This window comes from Eutrigla gurnardus, assembly GCF_963514095.1.
Source record: "Eutrigla gurnardus genome assembly, chromosome: 4".
Lineage (NCBI taxonomy): Eukaryota > Metazoa > Chordata > Actinopteri > Perciformes > Triglidae > Eutrigla > Eutrigla gurnardus.
In genome coordinates this window covers 22,950,421-22,971,061 of record NC_139918.1, presented here as the reverse complement: position 1 = coordinate 22,971,061, position 20,641 = coordinate 22,950,421, and the positions used below count along the sequence as shown (strand labels likewise).

The window sequence follows — 20,641 nt, the reverse complement described above, 5'->3', positions numbered from 1 at the left end:
AAAGCGAATAAAAAAAAATGCTCATGGTAGGTTAAATTTCAGATACCTGTTCAAAACAAAGAGTTGACTTGAAGTCAAAATAGTAAATTTGATTAACTATCTCGTACTAAGTAAATATATATATATAAATATAAATATAAATATATATATATATATAAATATAAATCTGACCCTCTTCATCACAAGCCTATATTTTTCTGCCTCCTGTCCGAAATGACTTACCCAAAATAAAGGGAGTATATCTTCACAACTACAAAGGCTGTATGTATATTGGTTTTTAAAAGAAAGCTAAGACATGTGAGATTACTACAGAAGTGTCAGAATCAAGATGTGTTACCGTGTCAGAGTAAATTGAAGTCATTTCACTCTAAAAACCCATTAGTCCAAACCAAATATTACTTTTGACCACAAAACAGAAAAGGGAAGACATACTTTATGATTTTGTAGAGTTTTTTTTCTTTCTTACTTTTTGAATCTTATTTGTTGAATATCGATTCCCCTTTTGGTTGTCCATGTTTCATGCGACGCACATTGTATCGCTTATTTTTGGATTAAATATGGTACATAAAATTTTATTATATCCCATCGGAACGTTCTCATTGGGAAGTTGCGTTGACACAAAAATAAAAAATAAAAATATGAGCTATTTTATTAGATAAATCATGATATACTAAATTACAACAATAACTTAAAATGAAAATCTTGAAAAAAAAAAACCTAAATTGAGTAATAACATTTTTAAAAAATCCTCTAGTGTTCAAATGCATACCTTGCCATAACTGCAAAGAAGTCACATTTCATCAGTTAAAATTCTTTTAGTACACGTGTGAGACGTTTCATTTTCTCTTCCATGATTCTCTTGTTAGTTTCCATCTCCTCCAGGAGCTGACGCATCTCTTCCTCCACCTCAAAGACCTGAGGATGACACACATGACACACACACACATTAATCATGACATGCCTGTGTTACAGGGTTTGCCCTTCCTCCTTACATTCATAATTAAAAACGTTTTTTTTTCTCAAATTCACAAAGGACATCAATCGGCTGTGTCCAAAATGTAACATTTTCACATTATTCACAATGAATTATAGATCCAACTCTGTAGTAAACAACAGCAACAAGCAGTTAAAACACTAGAATAATCACACTACTGAATAATATCATAACATTAAGACTTTCTATGAGAACCCTCTACTGAATTTACTACACACACAACGATTAGTCTATGCACACTACAGTTGAGGGCATGTTTGGCACAAAGCCTTGTAACCTTGGGAAAACTATCCTAGTGTCTATATTTTACCTTCTGGTTGGCTTGTTCAATTTGTTTCTGCTTCTCATTCGCCAGTTGAAGCAGCTCAGCTTGATGGGCAGCCTGGCCAGACTCCAGCTGTCGACGAAATGCATCATCTACACAGTGTAACTTCTCTACTGCGGCACTGCAAGACAGACAATACATACAAAACAATGTTAGAGAAGACCCTTGAAGAATGTCATCCTAACAGCTGACCTAATGGATTTTATGTGGACAGCCCCAGAAGAGAAGCGATGACCAACAAACTAGTATTTTATTCATCGCCTTTCTTCTGTCTCAAGGGCTTAACTCTGATTTGACCCCAAGTTAGTATATGTTAGTACAATTATAATTATTCTGAGTTATCTAACTCGAGAAATGGAAGAATAATGTATAAAAATAATCCCTAATGCCCCAAAACATTTCAGAGTGATACTCATTTCAGAACATCTTCCGTTTGTGGTCTTCCGTTAAAGCTTTTGGAGCAAAGCATTTTACCAGCTTTCTTGACATAGGACATGTCTTTCCTCTCCCCCAGGATTAAAGAAAGCTGCAAAGCTGTCCTTACATGTCCCCAGCAGGTGGACAATGATTGTACAAACAGTTGTACACATTCTGGTAAATCGGATAATACAGAATGAAGAACACTGGAATTACATTTATAACAAGTTTCTCTTCTTTCTTATGATTTTATGGAGGATAATCCCTCCTTCTGAAAAACTGTGACTACTCTGTAAAAACAATTTATCCTAATCATGCACTTAAAGGGCTACGTATCACACTATATGCCTGCATTCTCTGTAACAGCCAGCAGGGGACGACTCTTCTGGTTGCAAAAAGAAGTCAAAGAGTATAGAAGTCTGTGGGGAAATTACTCAACTTCTCACTTGATTTATTACCTTAGTAAACATTGTAACCATGAGTTTATGGTTTCAATCACTAGTTTGAAGTTTTCTTTGATATAGCATGATGCTAATTTAGCAAATTATGGTCCATTTAGAGTAAAACAGACAATAAAGCAATGCTGCTTCTTCCACGGTGTTGTCCGGTCTTGGGGTTGTCAGTTGTTTCAACTTATATCTTTACCCCTTTCACATGAAAGCTAATTGCAACCGTTTTAATCACCTAAAAATATCTTATTCAGTGTTTGGTTGTACTTAGCTCCACCTTCTCATGTCACTTCATCCCAGTAGAGCCCCATAAATGCTACAGACTGTTCCTTTAATTTAAAAGAAGTAAATACCATACCGATCATATGCCAATAATAACCGTGACTTGATAACTACACACAGTCCCAAAATGTAACATGTTTCCTCTGTTGTGATGGCGTATCATACTTGTGTGCCTCTGTTGCTTTGTCTCTTTCTTCCAGCAGCAAGCGTTCCTTGGAATCAAAGTTTTCCTTCATGCGCTTCACCTGGGTCTCCAGTCTAGTGAGCAGCTCTGCCTTCGCCTGCCACTTCTTACTGGAATCACTGGTCGCAACATAGATGTGGAGAAATAGAAAAAAACTAAATACAAAGATGATGGTGAAGAAACTGAAAACTTAATTAGGAAGATGTTAAAGGGGGCTGTTTCAGGTAATGAGCGTTAGAGGTCTGTACTCCAAATACATTTAATGACTTTTTTCTGCTATGTCTATGTGCGTAGATACTGTTTATCTAGTATGTCTGTGTGTGTTTGACTGGATGCTTGCCTGTAAACTCTTTTGATCTCCTCCAGCTCTACCTCCTTGTCCTCCAGCTGCTGTTTCAGCTCCTCCTTGCGCAGGCTGAGATGCTCTAGCCGCTCCCTCAGCTCAGCCTGCCGAGCCGTTTCCTCTTCCAGCTGCTGCTGTAACCTCTTCTGGCCCTGGACTGCCTCCTCACTCCGCCTACGGATCTGATCATCGCGCTCCTGCAGGGTCTAGACAGTAGGGAGGCAGAGGAGATATGGCTTCAGCATGTCTCATGATAAAAAAAAATAAAAAAACATAAGGCACATAGATGTACATTAACAGACATAAAATAGTTAAAAGCAACATTGAAGGAGTGACTTGTTCTGGTATGATGGGCTCTTTTGTCGCACAGATTTCAATAATCAAAGTATCCCACTACCTCTTTGAGTTTGCGGATGGTCTCTGTCTGGTCATCAATGATTTTGGTTTTGATTTTTAGGGCATCGTTGTCCCTCTCATTTTGTTTCTTCTGAGCCTCCAGCTCATCGGCCAGCACTTCTATCCTTGCCTCCAGGCGTCCACGATCCTGAGCCAGGGATGCTCCTATTAAAGAGGTTACAACTTTAACATCTAACATCCTTTTGAATTTTTCTTGTTCATTATGCTTATATTTTTCTGTGTTTGCTTTTCTGTGGAATTCTACTGTCTAATGAATGCGTTTCTGCCAAATAACCACTAGATGACAGGCTTTACTCTTAAGTATGAAGCCAAACAGCTAATGTCTCCTTCAAACTGACTCTAAAGTGAGTGATTCACTCTGCCCATGGCCAGTATGAAAGAGCTGGACTCAAGAAAAAATGTCAAATTGTAACGCACTAAAAAGCTCATTCTAGGTGGAAAACGTGTGCCCTCCTGGATGCCTCCCACCTTGCTGAGCAAGCTCCTGGCCCCAGATCCTCCTCTCTGCCCTGAGGCCATCAATCACTGACTCCTGAGCTGTGAGCTGAGATAACAGTCGTGCCTTGTCCTTCTTGAGCAACTCGAGCTGCAACCCAAGACGCCGGTCCTGCTCCACTTCTGCTTCCAAGGAATGTAGACGGCTCTGGCAGAGGGACATGCAAGGGAAAGAGTAGTTATGATCCAGAGGGAGACGCTGTGGCCGAACATACACTATTTAATTAGATTGATATGCTGAAGAGAGTGTAGTACACTATACATTAGTACCTTAAGATCAGTGACGGCGTCTCTCTTGGCTTTGATAAGATCAGCGATGCGGTTCTTCTGTTCTTTGACCATGGCCGTGAGCTCCTGCACCAGGGAACCCGATTTCTTCTCCCTCTGCTGGGACTGGGCGAGGGTCGCCTTGAGCTCCAACAGCTCTGCAGTCATCTGATCGTAAGCCTCCTTGATCTACAGAAGCAGAGGGAGGACAAGGAATCAAATTTTGAATGAGAGTTGAACAGCACTTCACAGTGAAGCACTTCAGAGCATTACCTGAATTGACAATTTTATCAATCAATGTCACATTCTGACAGAAAAGGTTTTTTATAAAGATTTCCGAGTGAGCTTTTGGCTCGCTATCTGTATCCGATTCAAGGAAAGGCCAAAGGTTGGAGACTTGAAGTAGAAAACCATCAGTAGCAATCAAGATTAGATTACATTTTGTGCAGAATGTATGAAGGAAATATGTAACCCTAACAAGAAGATTGATTCAAATCCTTTTGTATAGCTTTATTCCTGTGGCAATCACAGACTACTTGTCCAGAGTCACAAACCCCTTATCCAATCTCAGCTTTCACCATGAGCCTGAAAAGCCCAGCACTTTTTACTGGACACAGTGGTAATTTATCAGCTGAAGTGCATAGAATGTACAGTAAAAGTTAGGAGAGAATTTGCTCTGGCAATGGCATGTGTCCATCTATCAGCAGACCTCAGAGAAGCGAGCAGCCTCGATGGTTAGTGCAATGCGGAACTCGTCTTCCAGATCAGCGTACTGTTTCCTGCCCTCGGCTAGTTTCTCCTGCAGCTCCACCTCCCTGTGGCCGTGTCTCTGTTCCAGTGACGCAGCTTCCTTCGCCACTGCCTCTCGGAAATCAGCCCCGCCAGGCTGCAACCGCAAATCTTGCTGTTTTCTGTAAAACAACACAAACAAGGACAGTACTGTTATAAGAATTTTGTATAACCTCATGTCTTAAAAGTTTTCTTTGTTCAGGTTACAGCTTTATGTGTTGAACTGTTTATTACTTTAGTATCCCCATTTCTGACCTAAATGTTATCAGAGGCCTGGTAGTCATGATGTCTAGTTCTGCATGAAGATTAACTGTCAATGACGCGTTATCTCCTGTGCCTTTAAAAGACTCAAGTCACAACAATGATTTGAGCACTTCCTCTGTAGCATCCTCACACATTGTTGGATTGTAACTGCTCCTCTTGTACAAGATTAAAGTCAGACGTCGACTTTACTTATGTCTCCGATCTCCTCCTTGGGTGAATTTATTCGATTAAGGACAAATTATTTTAACAGGTACACTGTCATGTTCCAAAGGCTGCTGAGGCCTTCACAAACCTGAAAATGAATATTTGTGGGACATAACATTACAACTGTAAATTTTAAATAGATAAAAAAAAATATTTACAATGAATATAGTAAATTAGGGATCAGTTCAACCGGAATTTGCCCCCCTATTACTTTTACTGAAAGAGCATTAGGACAAGATATTCCAATGATCCGTATGGATCCGTATGGAAAAGGAAGAATGATTACAGCAAGCAAAAACATTTTCAATGTTCATATAGGCACCTGACTGTTTTTAAATCATTAAGATATTCTTTTAAGTATTTCATTGGATACACTGAAACACTGAAAGACCCACCTAATCTGTTTCATCATAACTATGTTGCTGTGGTTTAACTAGGTGCCAGTGACACAAGCAAATAACCCAGCAAGATCACCTGAGGGCTCCACAAAACATTGATTCATCTAAGAAGGGCCTGAAAACCTTAATTGTGCACAAATACAGAAACCTTTCATGTGGAATAAGCAAATATATTCTAATTTTGGCAGAAAAAGTAGCATCTTTCTTCTGTACCGTCGGAGCTCATTGCTCATAGGAAGATATTGATTGAGAAAACAGTTTTCAAGCCTTTAAAAAGGGGACACTGTTGGTATCAAGCAACACCTCTTCAGAATAAAATCCTCCAGGTGTACCTGTGCTCTTGTTCCCTGGATGCCAGCAGTTCGTGCAGCTGCTGCAGTTTGTCTTTGTACTGATGCACTGAGGCTCTCTGGATGTCCGACTCTCTCTTCAGAGCTGCTGCCTTGTTCGCCAACTCCTGGTGCCGCTTCATCTGAGGAAGGTCAGTACATGTTTTACACCGTGTTTTTATCACCTACTATAAGAACTTAACGAGTCCTAGGCTGCTGAATCCTTTCATCTAGCTGCATTTATTCACACTACTATGCTGGTTTAATGAAAACATTTAGTGACATTGGGATTCAACAAGTTCAGTGGTAAGTAACAGAAGATAACAAACAGCAGGTTAAATTTATTTGTGCTATCTGTATCAAAATGACGATACGAGAGTATACTCCGCTATACTACATCCACTACTGTACCTCCTCAGCCTGCTGGCGAGCCCTGAGTGTCTCTCCACAGGAGATGCTTTCTTCTAGCGTGCGCAGTGTCGTCTTGTGTTGTTCTTCGGTGCGGTGGGCCTGTTCCAGCTGCTGGGTTAGAGACTGACACCTCCTCTCCAGCTCCTCAACACGAGTTTGCAGCTCAGAGCTCCCCGATCGCTCCTTTATCAACATTTCTTTCAGTCTGTATGGGGAGAACACAGGATAAGAGGAACAGGGAACATACCCAGAATGACTGTTTTTACTGGTATGGAAACTAGGCGACCACTCCCAATGTTGTGATGCCCTTGATTGTCCCCTGTGTTTTATTGCCTGTTAAAAATGGGAAATTGAAATATCTAATATTACAGCTCAGTCCACAGCTTATGTTAAAACTCAGAGAATAGAAATATATTGAAATTGGCAATAGAAAACAGTTGAATGAACTTAGGAAAACTGTATGACCACCTAAAGTCGCTACCTTTTTATATTAGCCATGATGATTCATTATACTTGAATCTGTCAACTGATGAGCAAGGGAGTTAACAACAGCAGCAGTGTTCAGTGCCAGTGACAGTTAAGATTGATTTATGGAGTACTGCTGACAATTTGCATGTCACTAGGCTTCTAATTAAAAACATAATGCAGATTTATCTAAGCTGGGCGTGATGTGAGCCAGAACAATGGACACAATAGTTGCACCTGGCTCTATCTGTCCAGTTAACTGCCAAACGTTCTTACACATAGGAAAACAGGTTGGGGCTGTAGGTTTAAGATCTTTATACTAAATACTTTTTAAGCAAAGGAGCCAAAACATCCTCCATTACTCCATGCTTGATTTCATGAGACTACGGGACAATGATGTGAAGATTTTAATGGTGGGGTGGATGCTCATTGTTCAAGAATGAGATAGGCAGCGCGCCCTGCTCTCAGGAGAGCCAATACAAAAGATGAAGAGGGCTGAGACAGATGAGAATCCATTATGCAGTTGACAACTTAAATCCACAGAGACAAGTTCAATTATCCCTTTGTATCGAGATATCTGCTTTAGAGTTGCTGCAAACGTGCGTCTGGGTTACCTGTCGGTGGTGTGGAGGGCCAAACTCTGCAGGTCTTTTTCCTCGCCGACCTTACTCTGCAGGCACTTTAGATCCTGTGTTAGTTTCCTCACAGCTTGCTCAGCCTTCCAACGCCTCTCCCTTTCTTGGTCACGCTCTTCCACAATAGTCTGACAAATGCCCAAACAAACACAAATAATAACTATCGCTCCACTGAGTTTACACATCAAAGTCTGTTTACAGCTTTTGGCGAGTAGTACTACATGTGTTGAAAATGCTCCAGATGGAGCGGCGTGAAATCTGATGAATTGCTTCCAGTGATGACACTTTAGTCAGTCTCAGTTGGATCTAAAGCCTACAAGTTTGAAAATAAAAAAGTTGGAAAGCAGATTTTACCAGATCTCTGTAGCCAACTCATCATCTGTTCTTTAGGCTACATTCATTTCTCTATACATATTGCACCTGTTAGTGTAACACAATGATTCATTTAAAACACAATGTTATTTTATGTATGTGTGCATTTCTTTTTTTATTTCTGCTTTACCAAACATGATGGACTCCCTCGTGTGACGTTATGTGCCTGAATCATGGGACTATCGTTGGAAGTTGGAACCACTGGAGCACTTAAAACCTACCTAAGCCTCTGTCTCTTTCTCTAATTCTCAAATATATTCAAGCCCTATTTTTTGTTAATATTCCTTGTGTGTGAAGCACATTGAGCTTACATTGTATGAAATGTGGTATACAAATAAATGTGACTTGAATGGGTCTTAGTTTGAGTTTCTTTAAGTTATTGATGAGACTCAGAAAATGCAAATTTTCTATTATTCTGTTCCTTTATGCGCATGTTGTTCAATTCAATTCAATTTTATTTATAGTGTCAAATCACAACAGAAGTCATCTCAGGACACTTAACACATTGAGCAGGACTAGAATACGCTCAAAATTTCAAGAGTCCCAACATCCAACATGTTGTGTAATAGTTTTGTGCGAAATAAAAGTAAATACTAACTATAATATGCTTCACAGAGATACGAGTACAAACCCAGAGGATGCCTAAGCTTGTGTTGTGCGGAGACCTTTTCCTAACCTTTTTCATATTAAATGCATTCAATAAAAATAGAAGCTGCTGTTCAGACTGTGTGACCTATCAATGTCATACCCTGTAGGTTTCCTCCTGCTCTGTGGACTTGGTCTTCATGTTGCCCGAGACCTCAGCAGTTCTCACAGGTCCTCTCCTTATTAACCCCGCTGACGCTGTACCCCCTTGGCTGCCAGCGGTCCTCCTGGGCCCCTCAGCAAACTTTGAACTCCTCTGTTTATGATTCTCCTGATCGCTGCATAAAAAAACAAATCACAGATATTGAAGCAGCAGTAAAATTGATTATAAACAGCCCTGGAGCTAAGGTCTGGCTCAGTAAAAGGTCAAAGCCAACAACTTGCTCACTTTTATAGTTCGGCAAAGTTTGAGCAACTTTGAATTGAATTTGAAGCCAATATTTTTTAAATCACCTTGCCTTTGATGAGGACAGTTGGGAGCTTACTTAAGTTAAATTACTGAATCCTTAACACGTGTCATCAGCGGCTGATGAAGCAAGATGAGGGGGGTAGACCACTGAAGCATGGTCATTAATCATGGGACCGAGATGGCAGTCATTTCTAACAGAGAGGAGGAAAGTTAACCACATCGCTCAGAGAAGGAAATATATCACCGCCTTCCAGCAAAGATGTAAAAGGATTTCCTTAATCATCAAGATACCTGATGCAGGAGGATGATTCATGCGGAGGAAAATGGAAATATTAATTGCTGCATATTGTGCTTGATGATCAGAAATGCAGACGTTGTCAATTATACCATCATCAGCACTTCTGTGTCAGCACAGCGTGTATGAATGTGATTATCATTACTCAACAGGTACACTCCCTGATTTTCTCGTAGTGTCCGTAAGAGATTAAAATGTCTTCACACTGTTGAGTTTTATCGAGTTTTGGGCATGGGTGGGTGGTAGTTAGCCACTACAACAAAACCAGGGAAAACACATCGTTTCCATTACAGTGCAAACACCTGACAACTGAAACACCTTTTGTGTGCAGAGACATGCAGGTGCAGAATCACCTGTCCGATCTCCGGGGTTTGGTCTCCTTGGGGGTCGCCCTCGATGTTTTGACGTTACGGTGTTTGGGGATCCTGGAGCGCCTCCTGTTTTCCTTCCCGTTGTCGCACTCACTCTCAGACGTGTGGTCGGTGTCCCTCTTGGCTTTCCGTACCGTCGCCACAGATTGAGTAGAGCTACTGGATTTGTCACCCAGAGGGGCCTGGGAAAACATTGCAGAAATACTCATAATACCCAAATAGTCTACCTGTTTGGATGAATATAGTCTAAATAATAAAGGGCAGAAACATGAATTGGAACACTAAAAATAAGAATTAAATAATTTGTTAATCTAATTCAAAGCCTAGGACTTCACACTAAAGGTAACAAAATGATACCTGAAATACGGGGTATCCTTTAAATCAGAAAATACTCCAGTTATCTTATGTTATGTGATTTATAACCTATTTTGTAAAATAGGACCATTAGTTATCCAGGCTAACTACAGCTGGTTTTAAATATAATCCATCAACATGCTCTTCACCTACTCTCACCTGCTGTATAGCTCACACAAACACTGCTTAATTATAGACTAAATGGCTTCCAGTAGTGTTTAATAAGCACCTTCTGGATGAGCTGGGACATCTGGTGTTCCAGTTTTCTGATGCGTTGTTCATTAACTGGGTCTGTCGGATCGGCCACAGAAGAGCGAACCTGTGCATCTGGATCTGCGGTCGCTTCCGAGGCAATCCGCTGACGAAACTGGGTCAGCACCTCGTCGATGCGGGGTGTGGTGAGGGTGACGTCCTCTCTAGCCTGCAATAGAATCTTAAACTTATTGGTTGGAGATCAGATTCCCTAACTTTTACTTTCCAGGTATAAATCCACTAAATTACACAAAATTCCAGCTACTACCGGGAATCTGCTGTTTACAAGAAGCACTTCAGCTACATAGTTATATAAAGACTATGATAAGCATCATCAAGTGATGGAAAGTAAAATTTTGATTCTAGATTAGACTATTATATATGGATAACAATTCTTTATTTACCTATAGGAGGTCTTCTCGTTGCAAAAGGTGAATACCTGAATTATTTTGCATCAGGGAGCTTCTTAAGTAATAAAACGTGCTACTGTGTAATTCTGAATTTCCCCATACATGTATACAGAAGACATAGTCCATTCTTCCACATGGTGGCGCGGCCCCATGTAGATATGTAGAGCTCATTTTAAACTACCAAAAACCAAATGATTCTTCATTTCAGGTGATTAATCACATGAGATAACAGGGACTTTAGGATGACTGGCACCACAGGAGCAGCTTTTCCCCTGAAGCTGGGAGACAGATCAACTCTGCATCTCACTGAGCGTTTGCTGCTACTATCATTATCATTTTTAAGGAATTGCTTGGGCCCAGATTGTATTGTTAAATCTCTGGATTTTATATTATATATATTTATATACCTACGTATTTTATATCTACATATTTATATACTGTTATATTTGAATTGTGTTTTATTGCATGCTCTCCTTTTAATTATTATTGCTAGTACCTGCACCTGAGTTCTTAATTCATGTACAAGTCCTGAAATGACAATACATATCTTTTTCCATAATGAAAACATAGTTATGAATATTGTATTCCATTTCTCCTAATAAAATGTGACACACAAAGCTTTTATCTCTCAATCCTCTCATGTCCTATTTTACCGCGCCATAGATGAATATTGTAAATGAATGGTGTGTGTTCCTCTGTGACTATGTGTTGATACTTCTATGTTGGCATTTATCTCAAGACTTTCTTGTCAAATAAATGTCTAATTAAGAAACTATTTAACTGGGATGTGATATAATTAGAATAAAATATAATGGCATAAATATAAGGCGGCTAATGGTGGAATGGCATCAAAACTTACCACTTCATTGTGACTAGTATCCGAAGACAGCAAAAGGTCTACATAGTCCTCCAGACCTGGGATATCACAGGGACTCCCGAGACCTAGGTGTGATGGATTTCCCTGCCGGTCCAGTCCATCCAGGGCAGAGATCAGTGGCAAGGATTGAATAACAATCTCCCTGTAACCTGCAGCAAGAAAGACACACATACATTAGAGCAGACTGACTGACCAGGCTCATGCTGCAAGACTGTCCACCAATACCACAATGGTTAAATTGGTGGTACATGGCTTGGCATAAAGATCAGGTTTATTGGTGGTTATGTTGCAGAAAATAAACTAATCTATATCTAAATGAATAACCTTATATGCACTATTGATGCAGCCCACTTAATGAGAAATGAGCACTATAAGTGTACCTCCACATATTGACAGCACAGGTTGTGAGAATGCTTTAAGTGTGCCCTCATGGATATAAACACGTGCTTTCAACAGTTACTGCTGTGAATTAATCATGAATTGGTATGTATGGATAATGGCCACAATAACTTAAAGGAAACACAAGACAATTTTTTTACATTCATATCACTGCGGTCGATCTAATTATTAAAAGATGCGGACATAAGATGTATATAGAGATTCAAAGAAATACCAGTCATTCCCATCATTTTACTTTTATATCGGACAACACAAGGGAGTAGTTATGAGTCGGTTATTCTGCAAAATCTAACAATTAACCTCTGGATTCAGTTCAACAGAACAGATTTTTTTTTTTTAAATGTATTGGTCGGGTCTGAAGTTATGTAGAAATATGAAAACTATATAGTGCAGGTGTAAATACAAGTAAAAAATTATATACAGAATTATATTTAGAATAAGAACCTGGTGTATAGACGATAGATCCGATATGTCTAGTACAGTGATATAAATATGAATGAATGTATCAATTTAATCAAACTGAATTTCTTTTGGATGCTCAAAGTATAAGTCACCTTTTCCATTGTAAATATTTTACTCACCCTCATTTCTAAAGAAAAAGCAGCACTGAACAAGCTTGTAGCCGTTTGTTTGGGAGGGATGAATGTTCCTTCTTTTAAAGACATTTGTTCTGAATACACTTTGTGTAAGTGGCTTTGGTGAAAAGATCTGCATAAATAATGTAATATAATGACACAAGATTTACAGCGCTGCATAAAGCCGTACTTAAAAATGATCAGTGTTGATCAAGATGTGCTTTTTTTAACTTCCTTCTGGAGGCTTTATATTGTAATATTCTATCCACCACATTCACATCAATGAGGGTGGACTAAATATTAATAAACAACCCTCAATTCAACAGCAACACAAATCAACACTCTAAAACAGTTTGAACACTAAACATTGTGCAGGTTGGTTTATAAACTTAGTTGATAGGAAACATTTTACATGTTGGACATTTAAGGCTATTCTATGTTATCTTCATTTAATAATGTAAAAGTTTTTCATTCCCAATCACTGAGCCTCCCCTGAAACAGTTTGGAGCCCCCCTCACACTGTGAAAACCTCTGGTATCCTGCAGTTTATAGTGCATTCATATCAGTGCCATTGCTGATTCTTCCTGTTACCATTTATTCCACAGTCTTTACTTGCCCTCTGCTTTTTATTACTGTTGATTTTTCAGCTTGCAGCGGAGAATTAGGCGATTCAATTATATCATTTTTCATTTAAAGTAAATTATTTTCATAGGTATCAGAAACTGGTGTATAGTGTATAAATAAACACACCAACTTTATCAAGAATCCTTCAAATCGACCTGACATTCTAAACTGAAATTGTACTTTAACCTCCTCTAACTGAGAAAGTTAGTTCAATTTTTTTTTTGCACATCAGCTAAAATGTAATAATATGTATCTGTGAAAAGCCAATAATTACAGCAACTCTAACAGTTCAATCTTCTCCAAAATAACCTTTCCATGTCTTACCTGGTGACCGACACACAGCATTGTCTCCGCCATCCTGGCTCAAAGTGACTTCTCTTAAACTTTGCAATCCCAGCAGGCACTGCAGGACGTGATCTGTGTTGTCCAGGTGGTTGCCATGGAGACTGAGGTGCTTCAGCTTGTATCCGGCGCCGTGAAGATACAACAAGCCTAATGACGAGATGAGGAATCAACAGCATTGACACGTCAATCACTCGTTAGTGATTTTATTCGAGTGCAGAGAATGAAAGTTTGTTCAGACGTTGTTCAACTCACCGGTGAGGTTGTTTATCTGATTGTAGGACAAGTTTAATCTTGTAAGGTTCACGAGGCCATTCAGTCCTGAGTTAAAGGGAGGGGACATTAACAACTGAGTGATTTTACAGCTCATAGGGTCTGTAATTAAGAAATATTACCTGGAGGACACCCACAAAGCTGAAAAACGTAGTGTCAGAGTAAAGTGGTGACAAAAGACTCACCTTCAACCTTGGTGATTAAGTTACAGGATAAATTCAAAGTCCTAAGGGAAGTAAGGGAACTTAGACCCTCAATCTTAGAAATGCAATTGGAGGAAAGGTCCAAGTGCCGTAGGTGCCAAGCGGAGGTCAATCCCTTGATCCCCGGGATGTGATTGGAGTGCAGATTGAGTGATGTTACAGTGGGACTCAGGGGGACATCCAGCAAACTAGACAGAAAGCAACAAGGTGAAACAAATAGATTAACCAGAGAAGAAGAAAACCTTTAGTTTCATGCCCAGACATATTTTCTCTGCAGGAAAAGTTGAGCGTGAGTGTCCAGGCAATAGACCATGACATAAAAGATGGCCAGTTAGTGTTAGTATTTTACTTTCATATTTAAATTGTTCATTTATTGCTGTTGTTTAAAGGACACAGTACATAAACAGATACATAAAACTTATCCGGTTTACACATTAAAGGATTTAAAAATCAATAATATAGCCAACATGTCGATAAGAGCCATTCTGCTGCAAAATGAGCAACGTTAAGGACTTTTAGTGTTTTAAGTAACGTTAAGTTCTTCTGCACTTTTACTTAACTAATGATTTACAAGAAATGTATTGAAAGTTTAATACAACAGTGCATGTTTTCAATGGAACAAGCTTTTAAAAAGTTAGTTACCTTTTTATATTCTTGTCGATAAGACTCAGCTCCTTTTCTCCCATAACGTCGACATGTAGCCAGTGTTAACCGTTATTTACCCGTTTGTAGACACTGTGAAAACGTTAAGCTAACAAAACGTCTGTCATATTAGGCTGAACGCATCCCGAACATCTTTAACGCTAGCTAAGTTAACCAAACGTTAGCTGCCTCGCGAAAGTTTACCAGCGACCGAGCTCAGGATGTAAACACGCCTTCCAAAGCCCGAGAAGACAACGAGGATAGTGATGTATTTTCAGCCAGAAAAAAAGCATTATCTGTGAGTTTGTTTAAAAACGTTGTGGATGTGTTTTAGCTTCTCTTCTGTCGAGTTGTTGAAATAGCCGCTTCTAGCATCGGACTTCCTGTTTACGTGACGTAGTTAACGGTAACATCCGGGAAATCTGTGTTCCCACCGAGGCGCGATCAGTATCATCAGTATCAGTAAACTAAAAGTACACAAGTATTGACACCACATTATATTTGAAGGACACACACTAGACGTAAACATACTCATTAGGCAGAATGGAATATTTAAAGATCATAATATAGGCCAGGTTAGAATTAGTGTTGCATTCACGTGTACACACATCACTTGAATATTGCAGCTGGTGAAGACAAAGGCTCAATGTATACTGGGTAGCTGGATCAATAATAAAATGTAATATTTTATTTGATGATAATATTTTGGAATAATAATCAATATCTGTAAAATAAATGTAGCAGAGTACACTTCACTCTGAGATGTAGTAGAGCACCAGTAAAGTAAAGTATAGCCTAGGTCATATAATAAACAACTAATATATCCGAGACAGTGTACAAGCAACGTTGTGAATAATTTCGATGTGTACTGAAACTAAGGGGAGGGAGTAACAACAAAACATGATGTTCAACAATTTAAGAACTAGTTAGTGTAGTTAGCTGTTTAATCATGGGAGTCGCCACCATATTTTGAGGGGTCGGGACCCCCCCCCCACATTTTTAAAAAAGTCGTTTGGACCCCCCCACATTTCCCATTAAAATTTTAGTGGCGGGTCTAATTTGTCAAGCGCTCTTTTCATTGCTTCATGATCAAATCCGTTCCACTTTCATTAAGACAATACCCACAGCAATAAGAATCCACTCCGTGTTTTCTTGGTTTCCCACACACACACACACACACACACACACACAGTCACACTCTGATGCTGATGCTGCAGATCCATCCATCCATCCATCCATTTTCTACCGCTTACCCTGTATTCAGGGTCGCGGGGGCTGCAGATCAACACTAGAATCTTTAGTATATCTAATAAAAAAACAAATACTAATAGAAATCCCAGAACTGAAATTGAAGATTTATTTCCAATATAAGTGCTAATAGATATCAAATCAAATCAAACTTTATTTATATGGCACTTTTCATACTTTACAGTAGCACAAAGTGCCTCACAGAAAATAAAAGCGAACAAAACAAAAACGAAACAAGTTATGAACAACAAAGTACACCATGAAACCCAAACCTCCCACCCCCACAAATATACACACAGAGATACACAGAGACATACACACTCACGCACACATAGCCATATGCACAGACATACACACCCACACACACAAACATACACACACCCACTCACACCCACACACATACACTAGCTGTTGCTGAGGAGACATGGCTGGGCACCGAGATCTGAGGTGAGGAAGAAGAAGCTACCTTTGGGGGCCGCGCACACCGAGAGGATTCATATTGGCGTTTTAAAAAACCTCTGCAGGAGAACAGTGTGATACAGCTCACACCTCACAAATATTTGACCACCAGCCATACAAATATAAATGACCCTAATCCTTTTTTCAAAGACAAAATTCATATAACTTAAACATTGGCTCAATCATTGACTTACAGGCCTGAGAAACAAGGCTTGCTGTGAGTTGTGCTCAAGTACGACTGCTCACAGATGTATTATACAGATCCTGACCCCTATTATACTCATAATTCCTCCAGCAGCTACAGGCCGGTGATTGATTCAGTTCATCACACACTGAACATTGTCCATATTAGAGGAGCTGCATGACTGATCATTGTACTCACTGGCTGCTAGCCAGCGATGATAGAACCAATTATACCATCAACCCGGCCAATGGCCCTCCTTAACCTGTGCAAATGATGATCTGGTGCTAATGAAGTGACTGAATTAGAAAAGGCCATCTGCTGCTGCCTCACCACCACTTATCACTCATAAACTATAGTTTTCAAGGGCACTGTCTTTTTGATGAATATTCTCATACCCAATTAGCCTACAGACCAGGACTAATGCATAGGAATGCTATAATTAAACTTGAATGGAGAATTTCTTACATTGAGCATCATTCTGCCAGACCTCTATTTTCACCTTGGTATCCCATTTGTTTTGAAAATAGTTTGAAGAAGATACTCAGAAGTAAGGCTTTAGTTTGAGTCGGGCAGTTCATTTGCAATGTTATTTCAGATGTTATGTAAAGTTAATGACAGGCAATAACTTAGGCTTTGGCCATGCTAACTACTTAAAAGGCATAATGTTACCAACTAACCTTCTATCATAATTTAGCGTAATAATAATAATTTTCACACGGGACACAAACAACTGAGATGGTGGAGGAAATATTCATATCCATCCATCGTCTACCGCTTTATCCTGTATTCAGGGTCGCGGGGGGGCTGGAGCCGGACCCAGCTGACATTGAAAGAAGACAGGGTTCACCCTGGACAGGACGCCAGTCTATCACAGGGCTGACATGTAGAGACAGACAACCACTCACACTCACACCTACGAGCAATTTAATGGGCAAGTTATCCCCATCCTGCATGTCTTTGGAGTGTGGGAGGAAGCCAGAGAACCCGTGGAGAACCCACGCTTCCTATAGCATATAAATTAAAAGAATAAAAGTAGATACATATATACATGTATAAAATGGCAGGGAAAGCGTACAACTACCTCATCACTGCATTCCAGTGCAGTACTTAGTGTAAAATGTACTGCACATGTACTGTATTTTAGTTACATGTTGGAGGAAAAGTAAGAGAATGACCATTTCTCCTCTGGGGAACATGAATGGCTGAACAAAATCCCCTGACCATCCATCCAATAGTGGTTTGGATGTTTTCACAGACAGAAAGGCATCGACACCCCTACAGCCATGATGAGGCTAAACTTTAACTTAAGTCAAGTAGAAACTTTCCAATGCTGCTTCCGATATCACACAAAGTTAATTTAAAAAACAATAGTTTTTCAAGCGGTAAAATATATTTCCACTGAGCAGAAACACAGTGTGCATACCTCCCAGACTCCGAAATATATTTTGGTAAAATGAATAACTCAAAAGGGTTTTTATTTTGGGAGGAAGGAGTTTATTTCAAAAACTTCTATCATCCATAGCTGTACAACAGATGCAATGAATACAAATGATCCATAAGAACCACATTTTAAACATGCTGATAGTAAAAAATAGTCATCTATTGTTAACCATAAACAGAATGTAAACACAATTCTAAATGTTTCTTATCATGTTTAAACAGATGATGAACACAAAATGCATACAAACACCGTGTGGGAACATTCTGAATAAATTACATAACGTGTATATTTCAGCGAAAAGGTACAAATAAAGCAAAAAATCACATAATTATCAAGTGTTCCTCTTACATTCATATTTAGCTCTCTGCCAGCGTTGTGGCTCGATGCACAGAAACGGAACAAAACACGACAAAAGAGGGCGGATCAGGGTTCATTGATCGATCACGTAACGGCATTTTTATGCACAATACAGACCATAATATAGTATTAACACAACATATTGTCCTCATTTTTCAGAAAGGCAATCATCTTGAAGGCAGATTATAGATTGCTCTTTGCAGTAGTCTGAAGAATTCTGATGTGTTCTTCATCTAAACCAGAATTTAGATGAAGAAACAGGAGCGTCGTGTTCTAATGAGGCTTACAAGACCAAAAAACAAAAACAAAACGAGTTTGAAGAAATCTTCCTCTGCCGCCAGTCATTCCCGTCATTGCCTTCCTTTAACTTCAAATGCACCTTCTCGATCAGGAAGGTTTTGCTGGCATCCATTCGCCCATCTTCTTGTACTGGGGGTTCCTTTTTACTGCCCAGCTTGAAAAAAGCTGAAAAAGAAAACAAAACGGTGAAAATTCCCAATTATCGCCTGGCTGTCTTGTACATAAAACGTTTGTAGAAAAGGCAGCTAAACTTCACTGTGAGGAGAAAAATAGGTGGAGGCTGCAACTAACATTAGAATAAACTAATGCTTCCAATATTACCTGCAACCATTGAGTTATCCACCTGAGGACAAACAGTTCATTATGCCTGTAATCTTAACGATCCATCATGTTCAGAGCGGGCGGGAAAAGATTTCCGTTATCGGGCACTTGAGGACAGAAGGGAGGAAATGTCAGCCAAGAGGCAAATTAAATCGCAAAGCTATTAGTTCATATGAAGAAAATCTGGGGATTTAAATGTCGTTTGATGGAAAATGCGGCTGAGACGGAGTCGTATCTCTGCGGCTGTTCAGACAGTCATCAGCGATAACTGCGGAGAAGCTGTTTTCTCCTCACGCGGCCAGACGGCGAGAATGACAGGTCATTTAGAAGATGGGATGAGCAGCGTTTCTCACGGCTGCTTCAAAGTGGAAAAATAAGCCAACGATTTTTCTAGTCACTGTTGCTGCTGACTAAAAGTTGCCGTGCTTCGTTACGTGTTTACCATTACACCATTCAAAATCTATGCACACAATGCCAGACTGTTGCCCTATGAATAAAGAAATATTCCCTTTTATTCAGATTAAATACTGACCTTACTTAGTTGTCAATGTCTGATATGTGGTTCTCTATCTGCAATTATAAGGAAAAATAAACATCAGTGAGACATCAGTAAGGTTAAGATCCATTCTCAAAAGTGGCCCTTTTTTTTTTTTTTTTAATTCTTATCATTTTGTATGAAAGCTTCAAATAATCAAAGTTACTAAAAAGTAAATAAAAATGGTTAATTCTGCAGGAATATATTGATTAGCATTCATATTTTTCTACAATGAAATGGACAAATAAAAAAGCAAGATAGATACAAACTAAGAGAAAAACCTGAGAAAAAGGAAGTTCAATATTCTCTCATACAGAAGCTGCATTTCTTCATCAGAAGGCACATAGTTGGTTGAGTAACTGGGTTTCCAGCTATAAAGCGTCCTCATCTTTAAGGAATGTCTTTATTAGAACACGTCAGTTTTTCCAAGGCCAGGCAGCTTGAGAGGCTATACAACCATTGATTAAGAGTTGATGCTTCAGATTTCATTTTCATTTAGAAGCAATTAAATCATTTCTTTCACTCCCTATTGAGGTCGTAAACATCCTTTCGACCTGCTCACCATGTCACTGGTGCCTTCGTCGTCAAAGTCATCTTCGCCGCCGTCCGTCATCTCCCCCGCCTCCACCTCGTGTGTCTCCCCCGCCTCCTCTCCACCGGAGTGGTCCGCCGCGTCACCATGGAGACACTCACACACCCCCTCTTGTTTCCTCGGCATGTCTGCGAAGAAGAGAGACTGGCAGTAAACATCGGGGCGTAATAGATCTATTGAGCTGACGTCTTGTTTTCACTAATAGAATAATCGTTCTTTCAGACAAGCCACTCTATGAAGCTTTAATATTTTCTGTATCACTTCCCCAGAGTGTGTCATTCATTTGCTAGTGTATATATGCATGCTCCTCCAGCACACGTCCTCCCCCTCCCCTATGTCCAACCTCACCGCCGTCAGAGCGATGATGCCTCTCAATCCTCTCCAGCCTTCCCAGCAATGAGTCGATCTTTGTCTTGATCTGTGACAGCTCCTTCTTGATCGTTAGGAGCTGGTCCGTCTTCACTGCAAGTAATTCATAAAGTTAAAAAAGCCT

The 20,641-nt window shown here is 39.6% G+C and overlaps 2 protein-coding genes across 8 annotated transcripts in view; both read right to left on the bottom strand.

Annotated features, from left to right (window-relative positions):
• Positions 1–615: 615 nt before the first annotated feature.
• Positions 616–15,081, bottom strand: lrrcc1 (leucine rich repeat and coiled-coil centrosomal protein 1). The gene is made up of 19 exons (XM_084007846.1): positions 14,712–15,081; positions 14,052–14,257; positions 13,849–13,914; positions 13,576–13,743; positions 11,636–11,802; positions 10,344–10,535; positions 9,743–9,942; positions 8,789–8,963; positions 7,648–7,796; positions 6,569–6,773; positions 6,161–6,300; positions 4,883–5,084; positions 4,177–4,362; positions 3,880–4,054; positions 3,392–3,555; positions 2,992–3,200; positions 2,633–2,770; positions 1,305–1,440; positions 616–915 (listed from the first exon to the last, which is right to left on the bottom strand). The coding sequence occupies exons 1-19, from the start codon at positions 14,753–14,755 to the stop codon at positions 805–807; spliced, it is 3,033 nt and encodes a 1,010-aa protein (XP_083863972.1). The 5' UTR covers positions 14,756–15,081; the 3' UTR covers positions 616–804.
• Positions 15,082–18,093: 3,012 nt separating this feature from the next.
• The window catches only part of LOC311012096 (RNA-binding Raly-like protein), a 32,964-nt gene continuing 30,416 nt past the window's right edge, over positions 18,094–20,641 (bottom strand). For 4 of the 7 annotated variants that reach the window (XM_084007425.1, XM_084007424.1, XM_084007427.1 and 1 more), the window contains exons 6-8: positions 20,497–20,610; positions 20,119–20,276; positions 18,094–18,865 (exon numbers count right to left, since the gene is read on the bottom strand). In XM_084007425.1, the coding sequence (XP_083863551.1) occupies positions 18,788–18,865; positions 20,119–20,276; positions 20,497–20,610 (350 nt within the window). In that variant the 3' untranslated portion in view covers positions 18,094–18,787. Of the gene's footprint in view, positions 18,866–19,553; positions 19,592–20,118; positions 20,277–20,496; positions 20,611–20,641 lie in introns of all 7 variants that reach the window. The other 3 variants (XM_084007428.1, XM_084007429.1, XM_084007430.1) reach the window with 3 other exon arrangements.

Bases quoted from the DNA above. Each gene is read 5' to 3' on its own strand.
- lrrcc1 (XM_084007846.1), bottom strand. From the start codon at position 14,755: ATGGGAGAAAAGGAGCTGAGTCTTATCGACAAGAATATAAAAAG. The intron at 7,797-8,788 runs GTATGACATTGA...GGCATTTGTCAG, and splicing joins AGCAGGAGGAAACCTACAGG to ACTATTGTGGAAGAGCGTGA. The intron at 6,301-6,568 runs GTACAGTAGTGG...GACCTTCCTCAG, and splicing joins CTCGCCAGCAGGCTGAGGAG to ATGAAGCGGCACCAGGAGTT.